This window comes from Trachinotus anak, unplaced genomic scaffold (assembly GCF_046630095.1).
Source record: "Trachinotus anak isolate AG129_WGS33_773 ecotype Australia unplaced genomic scaffold, CSIRO_AGI_Tana_v1 ptg000032l, whole genome shotgun sequence".
NCBI lineage: Eukaryota > Metazoa > Chordata > Actinopteri > Carangiformes > Carangidae > Trachinotus > Trachinotus anak.
In genome coordinates, this window is record NW_027273883.1 from 14,398,318 (window position 1) to 14,415,246 (window position 16,929).

Sequence of the window (16,929 nt, forward strand, 5' to 3'; positions counted from 1 at the left end):
ATTCCGCAGCCCAATGCCTGTGTGCTCCAGACCGCAGTTAAGCAGTCCCGTCTGGAGTGTCTGACGGCATGTAACGCTGCCCTAGGCCATGCAAGATGCCTGCTCCCACTTAAAACTGAAGGCAAAGAGATCATTAACAGATCGGAGTTCAGAACAGAGTGGGAGCAGGAATGAGATTGTGTCTCAGAGAGGAAGAGAAAACTTTCCTCCACAATATTTTGGATCAAGTTTTTATTTTCATTTCACTCTCAAATTATTAAATACCTCTTAACTGATTTCCCTCTGGGTTTTGGATAGGAAATGTTCTTATACACTAAATCCCTTGATAAGGGATAATATATTCCAAATATGTCCAAACTTCCAAAGTGTGCAGTCCATCAAGTGTGGTTTACACTTAACTGTAAGTGACAGGCATGTCTATAGGACTATGGTTGTAGTCCAGTTCAGCAATAATTTTCATATTTCCAAGAAATGTGGTGAAAAAACAGTTGGCTATAACACCGTATCTGAAGTACATAAGCAATGACAGCTTTATACTAAGATGGTAATTGTTAAGGGTCAATGGGAGGTATGACACAAAGAAACCTAAGAATAAAACTGTATATTTATTTTATATTCATCAAACTATTGAGGCGTGTTGAATCTTTAGTGTCCATTGTGTGTTGTCAGATGAACTTAAGTACCCCATTTATTTCAACCATTTATTACTTTACTTTTAGTTATTTCAACTGTATATCCATTCTTTTGAGATCCACCACTTTTAGCTGTTTTAGCCACCAATTACTTCTATTTAACCATTACGTTCAGATATAATAGTTTATCTATTAATTCTAGCTAATTAACCATCCATTATGTTTATGTATATTTCACACCGTTTATCCATGACTTAAATCAACAACTTAACAGTTAATCCATTATGTTTACGTATCACCTTTGTCCGTTAATTTTAGCTAGCATTTAGCAATTGTTTTTAGCTGTTTCAACTTCTCCATGTGCTTTCTAACTAGTTTTCAGGCATTCTTTAAACATGTTCAGGCATTACAGCTGGCTTAATATGAAGATACATACAACATATTTTTTTATTTAAATTGTAATTTTGTTTTTTTTTTTTCAAATTCATTGAGCTACCTCACAATCACGTACCTCCAAGCAACTGACGCTCAACTCGAAGTCCCATTACAACAAAAGCGGACTGACTTATCAAAGTTATTTATTAAATGAATAAAACTCTTACAAAAACACAGAGGCATACCATAGAAAATATATACAAAAAACCATAAAAAGAAATATCAAACCATTTGAGGGCCGTCTCATTGTGTAACTACCACATTTCCGATGTTCTCGAAGATTTTATTTAGATTTAGACTTGAAATGGTGGTAAAATAAATACAAAAGCAAGATGGACACAATGATTGATATTAATGGTGTCTTTGGTTTGTTTTTGTTTCTGTCTAGTACAAGAAATGATTTGACAGAAATAGAGCTGTGTAAGGAGAACAGATTCATTTCTATTCCATTTCTTCCATCTTCACAGTTCATAAATGATCTGACTTAAAGCCATGGCTTAGCAAAACAAATCAATAATTAAGATATTTACAATCATAGCTGATTGTTAGGAAGAGCTAAGAAAGGTGTTTTAATATTTATGCTTCATTTTTATGTCTTCTGATGAGATTTGAAACATCACTGGTTCATATTATATCCTCAGTGTAAATAAATACCAGGGCTCCTTAGTGGCTGCAGCAGAAAAAGAAGAAAAAACAACAGAATGGGGTGACATTTAAAAAAAGAAATTTCCTAGTGAGTAGTTCCTATCTACACATTAGTTAAGATGTTCTTATAAAGAAAAAAACAACTGCAAGCGTGATCGGGATGGTTAAGGAGATTTAACCCTAAATTTCTACTGGAGAAATCCGATCACTTGGCCATGTAAACTCTTGGTTGGGTTTCTTGGGAGTTTTTGTCTCTATATATTTTTTTTCTTTAATTGTGCACATGTGAATGAAAATGAGCCCACATAGGGAAAATCACATCATATTTTAAAGCATTGTTGTTGGAAGAACCCATCTCCTTTTGGCAAAAATCAACAGCAATACCAAAGTGGTTGCTGAAATTGTGATTCATAAAACAAGACTTGCCAGACTCGAAACATAACGATCTAAGCCATCCATGTTTGTTTACAATAGCACACAGAGGGAATATTTCCTTAGGATGGAGCAGCGGACAAATCTGATTAGTGTCCAAATAAACAGTAAACAGTGGTTTTTGAAACATCACACTCATGCAGCACTTGTAAACACATTATTCTACTTCCTGCCACTTGTAGTGTATGTGGAAGTCACCATAGGTCTAATCCAATCTGCCCAGGATCCCACGGTGTCCATTACACAAGCCACTGAGGCTTAACAAGAACTGAAAACTGCTGGCATTGAGAGGTTGCAACATATTGTATATTTAGTTATTATATTATATTCAGTGTATAGTCAGTATTTTCCTTTCCCCTAGTAACTGGTGATTTGGTCTGTAACACAAACAGAAACATTGCAGGAGATTCTTTCATGCAGTTGAATCCATGCAAAATCAAATGGTGACATAAACTGGGGTAAAGTGTTATTAGAATATTTTTGCTGTTTTAGTAAAAATAGAATTATAAGTGTCCAACAAAGCAATAAGAACTGTCAGTGGCAGTCTCCAACAGTGACAGGTGTTGATACAAAGAGTGCCTCCCTTGTCGTTTCAATCAAAGTTCTTCACTTGAGTCTGTGACTGTCACACCTGTGACTGTCACACCTGTGGCTGAAAGGCTGTCAGACCACAGAAACACCCTGTGTGGGGCAGTTAAGAGCTGTCACCACATCAGGCCTTTCGATGCGGGCCAGTGCAGAACACAGCACACCCAGAGTAGAGCCTTCTTTCTGGGCCCAGTTAGAGAGAAGCGTGTGAGCGGGGGCCTCTCCGCGCCCAAACAGGTCTAGCTGTTCAGACTCATAGCCCAGTGCTGCGCCCAGCTGCCTCCACCCCCGGCCCCCTCCCTCCTGCAGAAGGCGCTCCACCTCTTCCTGTCTGTGGGGGGGTAGGTTGATGTACAGACGATTGTCTTGCTTGCTGTCCCTCTTGGTACCTGTGGAAATGAAAATAAAATCAGCTCACTGTTTGGCTTCATCAACCAAAGACTAACTGGATACGATCTTAATGATAATAATCAATAATAATATTAGTAATTATATCATTAATAATAAAAGATAGGTCTCATGATAGATATTTCTTTCTAGAAAGTTCAACATCCTTAGGGCACAAAACTAGAATGTTTCCTCATCATTATTCTTGTGGGAAACATTGGGAACTTAAAGATGACCTTAAAGAGTTTTCTTGTAAACAAACAAATGTATGTTTACATCTATTGTTTCTTACCAAAACCCACTGTGTCTTTCTTTGAGGCCTAACAAATGTGTTGAATGCATTTCCTCCCACATAAATAATCGGCGAAGCCAACTCGCCAAAGCCAAGTATTTTGAAACCTGCATTATTTACATTCATGTTTGCTAGTTAGACATTTCTTGGTACATTACTGCCAGCGATCAGTTGATCGGCCTGTAAGTGGCAGCAGGACATGGGTCCATCATGCATTTGCATGAGATACAAGAAACAACAAGGGGATGCGCTTACAAGCACATTGCTCAATAGTGCTACTACAGGTCAGATGCTTCACAGAGTACCTTTAAAGAAAGTGGAGGACGGTAGTGTTCTGTCTGTAACATAAAATTAATTTTCCTTTTTTTCTTTTTTTTTCTTTTTTTTTTTTTTTTTACATACAATCTTATAATTCCTAATTCAACCCCCAAAGTTATTTGAAGTTGTATATACTTTAAAATTATTCCTGAAACGTTAGTATTAGTTTAAATTAGTTTTCTTCAGTAATGCAATAATTCAGGCATGTAGTTCATAAAGGGTTACATCTTTTAGTTACCTTGATAAAATACCTTCTGATGCCACAGAAACCTTAATTTAGTGTCATTTTAAAGGGACTGTGTCTACCACACCTTTGCTGGGCTGGTTGTCCTGTAGGCTGTGAGAGTCCAGAAAAACGCCACTGTCACTTTGGAGCTTTTCTCCCTCTGGAGAGGATCCCAACTCAGCTGCACGGGCCTTAGAGAGAGCTTTCTTCTGTTTACAAGATCTCCAGCTGAGAGGAGCACAGGAAAACAATGTCAGATAAATTACACAGAGTGAGCTATTTGTCATCCCAGGGCCAATCTTATAATCATTATTACATCCATTTAAGAAATGGGACCCAACCCCAGTGAGGACTCACCATTTATAAGCCACATAAAGAAGCAGACCCAGCACCACGGCAGCCAGAACAGACACATAAGCCAGAATGTTGCTGCTGCCACCCTCATCAAACTTGGGTGTTCCAGGGGCAGGGCTGGACTCCCCTTCCCCTATCAACTCCTCTTCACCTGGAACGCGGGGAGTGTTACGGGGCCCATCAGACTCAGCAGGACGAGACAGAATGTGCAGCTTCTTATCTGTTAAGATTGAGAAAGGGAGATGTGTTAGGTACAGTAACATTGCATGTGCACATATGGACATCAGAAAGCCATTTGGGGTGCATAAATTAGGGCCAGAAATAATTCCACAGAAGCCTGTACGCCTGATGTAATGATAGCCTCAGTCAGCCCGGTCCCCTGGGGTTTCAAAACCTTTCATTGCCCCCGTTTCCAGCCTCGTCTTCCCTCCTGCAGTCTGCCTATTTTAAGATCAAACACTACAAGGTACTGTGCTGACCTCTTAGGGGTCAAAGTGTCATGACACACGCACCCAGTGTGTACAGATGACCTTACTCCTGGAGAGTGAGTGTAGCCATTTGGGAGTAAGCAGACTAGTTGTCAGGCTTAGCAGCCTCGCTTGGCCTTCAGGTTCTTGGGGTCAGTTAACCTTAAGACCTGTCAACCTCATACCAATTGGACTACAGCACTTAAGTGGACTCTTTTTCCTCTACTCATGTTTCCAGGCTCGGAGTGTTACAGAGTGTTCAGATGAGGTGTGGATGCAGGTGTTGACCACATGTCCGTGTATTCTCAAAGACGCTCCCTGCCGCCGCCCCTCCCCTCCTCCCTTAAGCTCATTCTTTTATCTTTTTATCTTTCACTATTACTGCCTTCCCCTGCCTTAGATCTTTGAAGGCTGGCGCTATTCTATATTTGTCTTACTGTCAGCAAATCCCATTAAACATCCAAGATCAGCCGTCTTTCAATACTTTCCAACTTCCCTACTCACTCTGTGGCACTCAACCCCAAATCATTCACAAAGAGGTCACAAATTTATGGCTTCATTTTTAAAAAGTCATTTTCTGAGACAGTTGGACAAGGTAGTTTTCTAGTTAAATAGCTTGTTTGTTGGTGACTATTTTCAGCTGTGGGTTTACAGCAGCCAGACAATGTATGTAGGACTGTGTGCAGTGCCTGTGTGCATCGTAATGAAGGAGCATGTCGTCCAAAACAACAATGTGGCTCATGTATGTGTTTCTGATCAGGTCTATGGCACAGAGACACAGAATACTTGTTAGAAGCATCAATTCATTGTTGGTTTTGGTCTTTTCATGGGATTTGTTGACAATAAGACAAATAAACAATATCACCAGACTTCAAAAAAATCACATGTATTTTCTCACTCTAAATCTCCACAACTCACCCATGCAGAGTGTGTCAGAGTTGGGCAAACAGGATCGGATCTCCACCTCACTGTCAGAGCACTGGGTGCAGGTCTGGCAAGGTTTGGTGCTTGCATTCTCCTCAGAAAATTTTCCCGGACCACAGGGCTGGCAGATAATGTTTCCTTGAAGGCCACAATCCCGGACAGCACCCTCACCACGGTTGCATTTGGAGCAAGGCGCACACAGGCCGTGGTTGCTCAAAAAGAAGAAGCCGTTGTCACATTCACATTGTGTGTCTTGATGCGCGGAGCAAGAGGCCACCATGGGGACGCTTCGTGGGCACTTGGCGCAGGGGAGACAAGGGCCAAGGTCTTCAGATGGGGAAAATGTTCCTGGGAAACAGATTAAAAATAAAACTGTTAGCCCAATAAATATCAGCAGCAATAATGAGTCACAGTGCCGTCTAAACTCTTCCAATCATAATGATAAGGCAGGTTAAACATATTCTATATGGGTGCAGTAGCATTAGGTTATAATTGCTTACCCGGTGGGCATGGTGCGCACTTGGTATCCTCCTCCCCACATTGGACCTCCACTCCGAAGCCAGCAGGACACAGACTACAACACTGCCCTAATTCAGTGAACTGGTTACTGGCACAGGCATCTCCCAGAGTAACCTGCAGTGAATAAATGACATAGTAAGAAAAAAAAATACCACCACTGTTTTTCTTATTTTATTTGAAAGTCCAAAAAAAAAAACATCTAGTATTTTAGGCTATTCTGGATCCACCATGTTTACACAACAGTTACATGATTCACATTGAACTTTCCAGGCAGTAGTCAAGAAAAAAGACAACGAGAGAGGAAGTTTTTCTTTGTCCAGGGAGTTTTCGGCCTTAAATCGTACACATCCCTCTCTTGTGAAGTGGGTGTACTGAAAATGGCCTTTTTATCTTTCTATCTGCCTCAGTTTTCACCCTCAAAGTGCTCCGAGTCCTTATCTGCAAGTGGGTAATGGAGAGCCCAGCTTGAGTTGTGACATGAGGGATAGATCAGACATTCCTAACGGCTTGTGCAGCAGGGTTGGTGCCTGACAGGAGGGGCTGGATTTAATCAGATGGCTTTAGACCAGTGGAAAGAATAAGACAAAAAGGGGTGAAGGAAAACAAAAAAAGAGGAAGGAAGAAGTAAAAAAAAAAAAAAAAAGAGCTTCCACTCTTCCACTCACTCCAAAGCAGTGTGAATGACAACGTGTAACTGTGTGTGTGAGTACAGTGCATGTGTGTTTATTTCTTGACAACAGAAAAGGGGTGGGATGGGGGGGTATAAAGGAGACGGTTCCAGCCCCAGGCAAGGGTGTCAGTTAACCAAGGCTGCCCAGCATGTGAGTGTCTGTTTGGGTGAGAGGGGGGCCTTTGAAGTCACCAAGCCCTGCAGGTGTGTCTATGAAGGTCAGTAATTCACTAACTCCCCTTTCTCCAGGCTCTGAACAACGGCATCTTAAACATGCACACATTTAATGGAGATTGGCCTATTCGGCCTGAGGGCTGACAAGAGCAAACAGATGTCTAACAGCTAACCTCCTGCAAAGGGGAGAAGTAACAGCTAAACAACCCACTGATGTCTCCCTTTGTCTCTGAAGTCTGCCAAGAAACACAGGCAACATGTGTGAACCTGTAGAGCCTCCAATGAAAAGCCCACCAGAAACACACACACACACACGCATTGCACACACACACACACACACACACACACACAGTGCCATGCTCCCAGTCGCAAAAACACTGAAATGTTCCATGCTGATACAACAGGAGAAATGGCTTTGAAACGGGGCTCGCCTCGTTCCAAAAACAACACCCAGTTTTACTGCGACGCTTACAGAGGAGACTGATGATATCTGAACGCCACAGAGCCCAGATCAGAGGTATTAGTGTGTCGGGGTGGTAGGACCCAGCAGGCAGGAACCAGCAGGATGTTTGGAGTTGGCAGACTGTGACCAAACCTGGACCATAATAACTTGGAGCAGAAAGGCATTCTGGTAACTCTGACTGGTCCTCTCCATGTGACAGATGGAGCTCCTCTGCTAACACTAGCTCACCTTTTACCCCTCAATCTACACTTTGATAAATATTTGGTGACAGCGGCTCTGCTTTATTTGTACCTCCAGCTTGGATTTCTGTCAATTTACACTGCCTGGTGAGAGCCTGGGGTGGTGCAGCTCTGTAAGCCTGCCTGGACGGCCAACTCAGCTCAGAGCAGGAACTCCCAAAGGTTTGGCACTTTACCCACTGCCCAGTGTACAATGAAATATTTAGTCCATGCCCCACTGGAGACGAGAGGGAACAGTGATCTACTCAGTAGAGGAATGACTAAGTCATTATCTACTGTATACACTGAAATAATGCTATATATGGTTACCACTTAATGTTGATCAGTGTGGATATTTTAATATCCAGTTACTGTACCTCTCATTTAATATTGTAATAGACAAAGAAACTTTTATAATCTGACCAATTCAAACAGTGAGGTATAACCCTTTTTTCATTTCGTACAAAAAGGAACACTATTAACATTGGCATAAAAAAACTTGTAGATAAAAGTGTGTGTATGTATGTGTGTGTTTCACCATATTTGAAAGAGCAGCAGCAGCATAAAAATCAAAGTGCTGACCTTGCTTTAATTGTTTTTCAGTTTTTGTGACATCAGAAGGTAAAATCAACTCATTTGATTGTACTGATTTCCTTTCAGTGGTGCCTAAATTAATATGTTTTACATTTGTTTAGTAGTAAATCGATCACTGTGAAACCTTTACCCTCTCACTATATTTGATGGTGTCCCTAAAATATCACACTTTGGTATTACCTCTCATTTTCAAGCAGAGATTAATTTGCTGTGCCATGCACAAAAGCATGCCTGCAGTTGTATGTGTCACCTTGGGGGCTTAAAGTCTAAAGCAAAGGGGGCTGCAGTTGTTTTTTCCATTTAGGTAAGAAGCTGCAATCTGAAGGAATTCCCCAGTGACAACAGACAGACCACCGAGGAGCACTGCTTTCAATGGGGCTCTCAACTCCACGGCTGCCGGAGTCACTCAGTCATCGTGGATCACACACACGCACACACACAAACACACACACATGCACATTTCAGCCTTCTCCCTGCCTGAGACATTTCCTGTGCCCTTTTGAAGTGAGCCCGCATTCGAAGCGCCTACGCTGGAGTTTCCACAGTTAATCTAATCTGTACGAAAATAAACACAAAAAAGGATGCTCTCCCTCCCTGTGAAGACACTGACCCATGAGCCTTCATTGTGTTGGCTGTGACGGCAGAAGACTGGGGTCATTGGGCAGAGCTGAGGGAAAGTTGTCTGAACTGCACATCCCATCTGCCCTGATCACTGTCATTAGTGTACAGGGAGGATAAGAGTCAAATTAAAGGACATGTGTTTCTCTTTTTTCCATCAGAAAGCTCACCCAACACTTTCATCCTAAATCAGCACCGAGCAACGCTGTCAACTATTAATCTACTGATTTTCAACTCTCACCAAAGAGTTGAGAAATGGCTCCCTGAAGAAATCTGCTTAACTGCTCTATGGAAATTCAAATAACTGTGGTAACAAACCTCCACTCCCCAACTCACATACACACATATACACCACAAACTGGGAGAAAATGATGATAATTGCTTTGCTCCGGATATCCAGACCCCTGCAACACTGCAAGCTGCAAGCTAGGCCACTTTTTCACCAGGAACTGCCGTAAGCAACCAATGTGGCAACATGTACAGTAAACTACAGGCAATATGGGCATTAGAAACAGATTTAGCAGTAGGACATCATGAGGTGTGTCCTCGGATACAGTCAGAGAGAATCATGACACAGCAAAAATGGTAACTTTTCAGTGGGATAAACAAAGATATTTAAGTGACTGCATTTGCAAAGCAGATAAGAAACAGTATCTTAGATTTCACGGAGAAATCTTGTTGATATTATGCTCTTAGAAAAGAAAGAGATACATATCTTTTTAAGAGCTGAAGTTTTATCTAAATGCTTTGAAGTAACAAAAGTGCTTTGACTCTGAGGAGCGTGTCCAAACATGACTACAAGCCCCATGGGCTGTTTGAGGTAGATGAGTGTCAAATTATTGTCTGCAACTGTGGAGCAAAGGCTTTCTTTTCCACTGATCCTGGCTTAATGATATGCTATCAAACACCACTGAAGCTGTAATTTCTCCATAAAATACACCATTTAATACTCGGTCGTTGCACAATCTTGGTAAATTGTGTTTTGTTCTTGTCTGATGTTCCAAGTTGTTTGGTTCATTCTTGCTTAGGGCAGATGGCGAAGGAGCGAAAATGGTGTCATGTGAGTGGAAAAAGGTGATTTCCCAGTTTGAGTTGTATACACAAAGAATTACTAATTTCCAAGTGGTTTCGTGACCAAGGAGGTCTGGAACTGACTGTGTGCATATACAGTAAGTTAGGCCACAGTCCAGGATGCGCCTCCGAGAAACGGCAGTATCATAGCACAATGAGGAACAGCTTGATTTTGCTCTTGTTTGGCCATTTAATCAAAAGTCCGCTCACTCTTTCCACTGTTTTTGACAACTTCAACGAACATATTCACCGGCAAGTGCAGTGTGACACAACCCTCATCGAATATGTGGGAACAATGGTGTAAAATTGAACCCAGTGGCTGAATTTTCCAAACGCTCCTGCTGTGGCGGTCTGAAGAGGATGGGGTTATAAAGGCTTTTAAAATATGTGACATTGTTTCACTGTAACATGAATGAACGGTTGCTTACTTTTAACAGCAGAAGCGCGCAGATGACAAACAGTCTCATGTCTGCAGTCTCCAAAAATCCTAGGTGCGTCTCAGGATCAGGACAGAAGTTTGTTTGTTTTTTCAGCCTTCAGCTCTGCACAAAAAGTGTCATCAAAATCCCTCAAAAAAATAAAAAATAAAATAAATAAATAAACTCAACGTGTCATAAAACGCGATAGTTAAGCAGGCAGGAGAGTCCGGTCATGGTCCAGTAACCAGATGTTTTTACGCATGAGAAAGCGCGGGTTTGAAATGCAGGCCGTGCGTAATCCGCAGATTCTCCCTGGAACCGCGCAGTTGACGCATTTGCTTCTGTCCGTGTGTCTCCCTGTTTCTACCCCGAAGCTTTACACAAAGTTTCGTCTGTTTCGGCTCACAGGATGCACGCACTCCCTCCTCTCCCGCAGCTTCGCAACAGATGAGGCAGGAAGAGCTCCAGCAGGCTCTCCTGGGCTCTTTCTCCTCCCATCTGCTCGGCTTTCAAACGGGCCCCGTGATTGGCTGCATCTCTTACGACGCGGCGCCGGGATCAAGAACGTAATGGAGGGCAAAAAAATCAAGTCTAACATTAGTTACTGTATATGTGTGAGTTTATGTGGTCAATGGGGGGGGGGGGGGGGGGGGGGGGGGGGGGGGGGGCTTCATCTGTCTGCTGGAAACCACCTATATGATCATGTGAATATGATATGAGCCTGTGTTTTATTAAACAGCAGCTTATTTTGTAGAACCATGGGTTTTCAGACATGGCAATTTTCTGCACGCATACAAATATTATTAAGCAGTGATATATGGAAGCCTATAATGTTAAGTGTTAAATGAATAAATGTGAAATAAACAACCATGAATAAATAGGCTATAATTGTCAGTAGTGGTAAGTTAACCACAAGTACCATTCACCCACTTAAGTAGGCTCTATACTCCACTACAAATGAAGAACTTATACTTCACTCGTGTGTGTCCATTTGATGCCAAATTACTACTATTACTCCGCATGTATTTCTAAGCTATAGTTACCGGTTTCTCAATAAAATAAGACTTTACAAACAAAACATATGATAAGCTTATGAAATAATATGGAGCACTGTTACAGATTAAAGCACCCAACTGTATATAAAATGGTTATAGCTCCACCATGAGTGACTGCAACAGTAAAATGCTATTTACACATTCATGCTTCAGTAATAATTAATATGGACTTTTACTGGTAATGTACTATTTTATCCACTAAGGGTTTATTTAAGGGTCTGAATACCCTCTACGCTACTGTAACATACATAAAAGAAACATTAAATAGTATATGGTAATGGATAGTAATAGTAATAGATAGAATCAAATAGATAGTAATCAGCCCAATATTATAAAATGTTCTTTATACTGTTTCTTTTCATTCATTTTTTTATTCATATGATTTTCATTAGGTTTATTTTTCTGTTTATTTAAAACTACACTTTGGGTCATTGTACTATGGCATAATGGTTGCTGGCAGTGGTGTACATGTACTTTACCTAAACTTATGGTCCACTACATTATAGAGGCAACTAAATCAACAGTTACAGGAGTATACCAAGAGGTTAAAATTAGGCCCAACCTTACCAGCTGCAGCATCAACAAAATAAGTACACGGGTGCATCAAGAGTTACAACACAGTAATATCTGAAATGGGTCATCCACATTTTGAATGCAGCATTTCTACACTGAGGTATTGCTTCTTGTACATATGTAAAAACACCTGAATAGTACTTATTTTTCTAATCCACTTGAAATGATCCCAGTGACAAAATGTGTAAAACAGATTTTCAAATTATGGGTTGCACTACAATGTCCATTCCCACAACATTTATTGCAATGAATAGTGGAAAAAAAAAACAAAAACAAAACCATGTGTGGATCCTGGAATAAAACCTTATTAAAGGGAGGTCTGTGACATGACACCATTTTACAACCCTGCAGGGACAGTTGCAATGAGCTGTGATCAGAAACAAAAGAGAGCATGTGAATCAAACAAGATGCTCTAAAGAAGAGGTACATGTTTGATCTCAGCAATTCAAAAGATTAGAAAACCAACGCAGGGTAAATTACACACCTTGTAAATTCTAGTGAATGCATCGCAGGGGGCCTGGAGACTTCAGAGGAAAACAAATGAAGAGATCTCTCAGACACAATACTACTTACACTTCAAAGCCTGTCAAGGGATGAGAGGAGACAGAAAGGATATTCCTGCTCTGATAAAACTTCAAGGCACATTTCAGTCATACACACAGATGTACAAAAAGTCTTCTTAATTTGAATTACGTGGGTTTATGCTCAGTTAAAATGAGCATGCAAGGCTTTAGTTTCATTCAACCACAAAAATGGGTAATTGTTGTACATTACTGAGTCATAAAAGTCTTATTTTATGAAGTTAAAAAAATCTGGCTGTGTGGTCAGGTCATTTTATTTTTTAATTTGATGCATATTTTAGTGTTTATTTTATTATTTGTCTGATGTTTGCCTCATTGCAGTGAAAAATCTCAATTTTACCAAGTAGTTTTCAACTGTTATTGAGTCTTAAAATGCCTTGTTTCAACTTCTTTCCAATGCAAACCAACTTGTTCAAGATTTTTGTTAGAATCAAGTGTTATGCTTCTTATTCTAGTGTAGAAATCTTATTCTGCCTTGCCTCAACACACTGATATGTATACGCAGAGCATTTTTAAAGAAAGTTGAGAAAAGTGTTTAACTTTTAAGAAAAGAAGGTTTTAGGATTTCATTACAGATGAAAACCACTTGGTGAGGTTGAGATTTTTACTGTGCATTTCAGCAAACATCATATAAATAAACACAGGTTTATCAGAAATCAGTTTTCGCCACCTCTTTATTCTTTACTTGTGTACATCTTCTTGCTGTAGAGGCACAGACTTGTTATCTGAGGGCCGGGTTCCTCTGTGGTCATACATGGGTGGGAACGATAAGGCAGCTATGAAACAACAAAAAAAACTTGATCTTGTCGTCCACAGGCTGCAGAGAGGTGGTGCAGTGGGGAAGAGGAGGAGGAGGGGAGGGCTGAGGTTGTTGACTGAGGCCTGTCTGAGGGTTGTTGCATTCTTGGCAGGAACAACCTCAACAACACCAAAATTGCAGCATTTCACTCAGCCTGCCCTCAGGTCTGGAGAGGTCAGAGGGAGATACTGCCAATAATCATGAGCGAGGTGTCAACCCCTCCCACCATTGTCAGGAGGACCACATCAGAGCGACTGCATCCCTCTTCACCCTCCTGCTCCACTTCCCTTATTCACTATTCTGTGGGTTGTATTTGACTGGGGGTCTACAGGCCGGTTTTATCACCCGCCTCACCCCTCCCCACCCCGCTGAATAGTACCCCCGGAGGTGTTTATGGGTAGGTTGACAGGATGTTCGGCCCACCAGGAGATCAAAGTGTCCTCTTCAAGTAAATGTGCTGTTGCTCACTGTGACCTTTTCAACTCCAATAGGGTTAACATCACAGACGCATGCAAGGCTGGGATTACAGTAGAGGAGCTGGATGATCTCCGTTGTGGCAGTAGATCAGTTTCCTTCCTGCTGTGGTTCAAACACAAGAATCAGAGCTCATTTTGCAGTAATGGGCGCTCATCCTCAGGATATGGGCCGTGGGTTCACAGAAAAGAGGCTTCCTAAACATAAGTGTGCAGTCACAATTATTGGCCATATTAGGGCAATTCTGAGTGATACAACTACAGATACAAACTGATGAAGTGTAGACAGAAAAACAGACAGACATACAATCACAACTCCCATTGCAATGTTAAAGTTACGAGGAACACAGGCTATTTGATTTTTTAAAAGTAAAGTGTATTTTCAACATCTTCCAAGAACAATACAAATGCTAAATAATTGTGGTTAAAGAGAAATGGATCAAGTCCAAATTCAAGGCAGTGCTGGCCTTCCCTTAAGGCCTTTTTATAGGATCACTTTAAATCAAAATCAGGACATTTGAACAACAAGTAAAAAAAACTGTAAAGACCCAATTCTGACCTCAGTTGATTAAATTAAAGGCTCTGAGTGTTACTGCATAGTTAAGTGAAACATTACATTCATAACATTTAGAGCAAAGCAGAGCAGTGTTATATGGATTATTAAATTCATATTTGAACAGCTGTTTATGCAAACAATCCTTTTTATATTCATAATGTCTAAGTTGTACAGACATAATAAGACAGTATCTCGTCTTACAGCTGTAACTTTACTGTTTCTGTGAGGAAAGGAGTGGAATTTATAAGTTAAAAACATTTCAAATATTTATTTCCTTTCTCCTGGCTTACACTGGCGGTTTTTCTGTGCATCACTTACAAAGACTAGGTATTTGTATGTGTGCACTATGTTATGGGTATTGTATTTTCCCAAATAGTTTCCTTTGTTTCTCTCCCGTCATGACACTGCATAACAACTACTTTGTTCCAACCACAGTAAAAGAAGCTGGCAGGAAGTGAATTCCTCTGAAACTCACTCACAGACTCTCTGCTCACGTGTTTCGCAGTCATCATGTCTTCAGATGTTTTCAGCGCTTCAGAAACAGTACACTACCAGTACAGGCAAGTATGTGAGACCAGCCAACAGTTTACTGAGTTCATTCACAACATCTTATCCACATCTGAGTCATAGTAGAGTCGTAAGGTGTGTTTAAATCAGATCAACGGGGATAAAAATCTGACATATAGTGATATACAGGAAATAGAAGATTGGAGTTCAGTGTTTATACATGGCTCAAGACACACACTAAAAAAGGCACTTTGCAGGTCAAACAAAACAGGATATATATTCATGTGATGAACAGAATAACAAAACTATTACAGAAGCATTTGTAAAGGCCTTTACTCCGTTGTGTGTGAGGCAACAGAAGGGTCTCCTCTTGAGTTTCATTCATCCAGGCTCCAAAATCATCATGATAAAAAACTGAATATATTTCACATACTTGACCATTAAAGCAGTTATTGCCTTAATTGTAACAGTTTTACATTGCTTAGAGCCTAAGAAATGCAGAATTATACACCGTGGTGCTGTGGTGCACTTCTGGTGCAAGAATCAGCAAATGTTGATGTCAAACACTAAAAATGATAACACAGCATATGTTCTCTGGTGATCAGTAGTCCCCCTGTGTCTTTCTTTACAAAGCAAACCCTCTTGTGGTATTCACCAGTATTGCAATATGGAAATCTCGAGCAACGCCTGCAGTCGGTTTTTTCAAGTTTCCAGGAGTTTTAAGAAGGTGTCATTGCACAGCACAGAGATCACAGCTGTGCCTCTGACAATAAAGGAGCAAAAAACATGGAGCCCGGGGAGTTCAGAGCGTTACTTTTCTCTGTGTCTGAGGCTGTGTGTGCATCAGAGTGAGGCATTCCCCTGAAACATGACTCAGTGAATATAGAGTCTGACAATAGTCCACAACCGTAAACACCAAGCTCTTTGCTATCCACAAAACAAGGCCACTCTTTGGAATGATGCTGATTAAAAACAGTACACAACTGTCAACAAAATACGCAATAAAATATCAAATCATTTAAGAATAAAAAAGTGCTCAGTGTACAGTTGCTCTCTCAGGAGGATAGTTTCCCAGCTTGCAAGGGAAGTAAGGCCTTTGTGAGCCTGGTGAGCATCTTGGCAGTGCCAGTGTGTGCGACATTTAGAGTCCTCCACCATTGCTCATCTCATTTCCCAGCCTTCTCAGTGGGAATGTACTCAGTTTCACCCGACGACACCTGAGAGATGCGGCGTGTGGAGCCCCACAGGCGACGGGAGAATTGTCCTGAGCGAACCTGAGACGAGGGGGGGGGGGGCATGTTAATCTTCACTTCAGGGCTAAAACAGAGATGTTAGACTAAAGATGCTTCATTATCATCTGAAAAACCTGGCTTTCAGCTAGTGCTTTGCATATGATTACCCATCCCCCTCCTCACACACTCACACATACAAACAAAACATACACAACCCCCCCGCCCCCCCCAGTCCTTCATCTCACACTTTATCTCACTTCATGTCCTGGTTCTCACCTCCTCTGGCTTCCCTGCCCCCACCACAATTAACTTCCCGTCCTCCAGGCCCACTAGGATGTGGCTGCGCTCTTTGGTGACAGACACACTCCTCACAGAAACCATCAAGGCCAGGGGTGTTACCAGAGCTTCCAGACTGTCAAACAAAGAGGAATTAGACCTTCTATAAATGCTGCAAATTGATAGCTTTATAACTAACTTCAAACTATGTTCTTAGTTTCTTTACCTGTATAAATCTCGTATGTGGAGGCTGCCCTGCATGGTGCCCAGGATGACATATTCAGACACCAGGTGGAGAGCAGTCACCTGCTCCTCCATGGCGAAGGAGGACAGCAGACAGCCATTTACAGAGTAAACGTAAATGGAGTACTTGCCCTATAGGAAAAAGTAGAATTAGAATCATGGTATAAGCAGGCTGAGAAAACTTTAAG

General features: G+C 41.2%; 2 protein-coding genes across 3 annotated transcripts in view; both read right to left on the reverse strand.

Moving 5' to 3' along the window:
* Window positions 1-1,193: 1,193 nt before the first annotated feature.
* Window positions 1,194-10,931, reverse strand: nradd (neurotrophin receptor associated death domain). The gene is made up of 6 exons (XM_071470363.1): window positions 10,456-10,931; window positions 6,201-6,333; window positions 5,695-6,048; window positions 4,313-4,529; window positions 4,041-4,183; window positions 1,194-3,121 (listed from the first exon to the last, which is right to left on the reverse strand). The coding sequence occupies exons 1-6, from the start codon at window positions 10,492-10,494 to the stop codon at window positions 2,808-2,810; spliced, it is 1,200 nt and encodes a 399-aa protein (XP_071326464.1). The 5' UTR covers window positions 10,495-10,931; the 3' UTR covers window positions 1,194-2,807.
* A 4,376-nt stretch (window positions 10,932-15,307) lies between these two features.
* Window positions 15,308-16,929, reverse strand: part of nbeal2 (neurobeachin-like 2) — a 32,607-nt gene continuing 30,985 nt past the window's right edge. For both annotated transcript variants that reach the window (XM_071471018.1, XM_071471017.1), the window contains exons 53-55: window positions 16,725-16,873; window positions 16,499-16,634; window positions 15,308-16,264 (exon numbers count right to left, since the gene is read on the reverse strand). In XM_071471018.1, coding sequence (XP_071327119.1) covers window positions 16,157-16,264; window positions 16,499-16,634; window positions 16,725-16,873 — 393 coding nt within the window. In that variant the 3' untranslated portion in view covers window positions 15,308-16,156. The remainder of the gene's footprint in view (window positions 16,265-16,498; window positions 16,635-16,724; window positions 16,874-16,929) is intronic.

Excerpts from the sequence above, each read along its gene's own strand:
- nradd (XM_071470363.1), bottom strand. The coding sequence starts at position 10,494 with ATGAGACTGTTTGTCATCTGCGCGCTTCTGCTGTTAAAA. Across the intron at positions 4,530-5,694 it reads CTCTGACACACTCTGCATGG|ATAAGAAGCTGCACATTCTG; the intron begins GTGAGTTGTGGA and ends CAATCTTAACAG. Across the intron at positions 3,122-4,040 it reads GGACAACCAGCCCAGCAAAG|GTACCAAGAGGGACAGCAAG; the intron begins GTGTGGTAGACA and ends TCATTTCCACAG.